Below are 1722 nucleotides of genomic sequence, written 5' to 3'. Positions count from 1 at the left end.
AACTTGAACTTCCCGCACAGTTACGGGACTTAAAGCCGCGGCGCAGGAGGCGGCTCCCAGGCCGGACCGCCACCCCCGGCCCCGCCGCAACTCCGGGCGCAGGCGGCTCAAGTTTGGTGCCGGCACCTCAGGGGCTGCCGCGCTCCGCCCCGGGCACGCGCCCGCCACCAGGGTTAAGCAAGCCCGGGGCGGGACGCGGGCAGCGCCGACTTGGGCCCCAAACTCCTCGCTCTTTCCTGGGAAACAAGTGTAGTTTGCAAGGGAAGGGGAGGGGAGGGGAGGCGGGGGGGAGCCTTTCCAAGCCCCACCTCGGCGAGCCCCGCGCCTGGAGGACAAAGCCCAGCCGAGGCTGCCCCGGGGCTGCGGGGACCCCTTGGCAGCTGCTCCCTCCAGCCATGCCCGGGGAGTCGGGGGGAGCCCCGAGGGCCTCTGGGGCTGTGCACTGACTGCCGGTGCGTGCGCGTGTGTGTCCCCTCCACCCCTCACAAGCCCCCTCCCCCCCCTCGCTGCTTTTGCCCAGGTTGGAGGAGGGCTTAGAGGCAGGCAGGGAGCCGCTCGCCATGTCCAGATCCGGGGACAGGACGTCCACCTTCGACCCCAGCCACAGCGACAACCTGCTGCACGGCCTGAACCTGCTGTGGAGGAAGCAGCTGTTCTGCGACGTGACCCTGACGGCCCAGGGCCAGCAGTTCCACTGCCACAAGGCCGTGCTGGCCTCCTGCTCCCAGTACTTCCGCTCGCTCTTCTCCAGCGGCGGCGGCGGCGGCGGCGGCGCCCAGCACCACTCGCTGGGGCTGGGGCTGGGGCTGGGGCCGGGCGCCCCGGACGGGCTGGCGGGGCCGCCCAAGGAGCAGGCGCCGGCGGAGGAACCGGGCACGCCGTCGTCGTCGCCCGAGGACAAGCTGCTGGCCAGCCCGCGGACCATCAACAACCTGGTGCTGCAGGGCTGCTCGTCCATCGGGCTGCGCCTGGTGCTCGAGTACCTGTACACGGCCAACGTGACCCTGTCCCTGGACACGGTGGAGGAGGTGCTGTCGGTCAGCAAGATCCTGCACATCCCGCAGGTCACCAAGCTGTGCGTCCAGTTCCTCAACGACCAGATCTCGGTGCAGAACTACAAGCAGGTGTGCAAGATCGCCGCCCTGCACGGCCTGGAGGAGACCAAGAAGCTGGCCAACAAGTACCTGGTGGAGGACGTGCTGCTGCTCAACTTCGAGGAGATGCGCGCCCTGCTCGACTCGCTGCCGCCGCCCGTGGAGTCGGAGCTGGCGCTCTTCCAGATGTCCGTGCTCTGGCTGGAGCACGACCGCGAGACCCGCATGCAGTACGCGCCCGACCTCATGAAGCGCCTCCGCTTCGCCCTCATCCCGGCCCCGGAGCTGGTGGAGCGGGTCCAGTCGGTGGATTTCATGCGCACCGACCCCGTCTGCCAGAAGCTGCTGCTGGACGCCATGAACTACCACCTGATGCCCTTCAGGCAGCACTGCAGGCAGAGCCTGGCCAGCAGGTACGGGCTGGGCTGGGGGGGCTGGGCTGGGGGGCAGGGGCAAGGCAGCGAGGAACTTCTCGGCAACAAACACCCTCGGAGTGTTTTCAGCGCCTCCCTGGCTGGCTGGAGTGAGCTGGGTGGGGATGGTCCTGCCTGCAGCCTGTGACCTCGGGAGGGCCCTGCCTTTCCTCTGAGTCTGGGCTCGGGCACAGGGGTGAGGGCAGTCCGGGGGG

The 1722-nt window shown here is 69.4% G+C and overlaps 1 protein-coding gene and 1 long non-coding RNA gene across 6 annotated transcripts in view; one reads left to right on the top strand and one right to left on the bottom strand.

Annotated features, from left to right (window-relative positions):
* LOC109318393 overlaps positions 1-1273 on the bottom strand; it is a 3420-nt gene extending 2147 nt beyond the window's left edge. Inside the window, exon 1 of the long non-coding RNA XR_002103240.1 lies at positions 1185-1273. This is a non-coding gene — a long non-coding RNA (uncharacterized LOC109318393). The remainder of the gene's footprint in view (positions 1-1184) is intronic.
* The window catches only part of KLHL14 (kelch like family member 14), a 111489-nt gene that overhangs the window by 14210 nt on the left and 95557 nt on the right, over positions 1-1722 (top strand). For all 5 annotated transcript variants that reach the window (XM_019547566.1, XM_019547575.1, XM_019547584.1 and 2 more), the window contains one exon: positions 521-1507. In XM_019547566.1, the coding sequence (XP_019403111.1) occupies positions 561-1507 (947 nt within the window). In that variant the 5' untranslated portion in view covers positions 521-560. The remainder of the gene's footprint in view (positions 1-520; positions 1508-1722) is intronic.

Source organism: Crocodylus porosus, unplaced genomic scaffold (genome assembly GCF_001723895.1).
Source record: "Crocodylus porosus isolate Cpor-Errol unplaced genomic scaffold, CroPor_comp1, whole genome shotgun sequence".
NCBI lineage: Eukaryota > Metazoa > Chordata > Crocodylia > Crocodylidae > Crocodylus > Crocodylus porosus.
The sequence above is the reverse complement of the archived record's forward strand: the minus strand, read 5'-3'. Positions and strand labels throughout refer to the sequence as shown.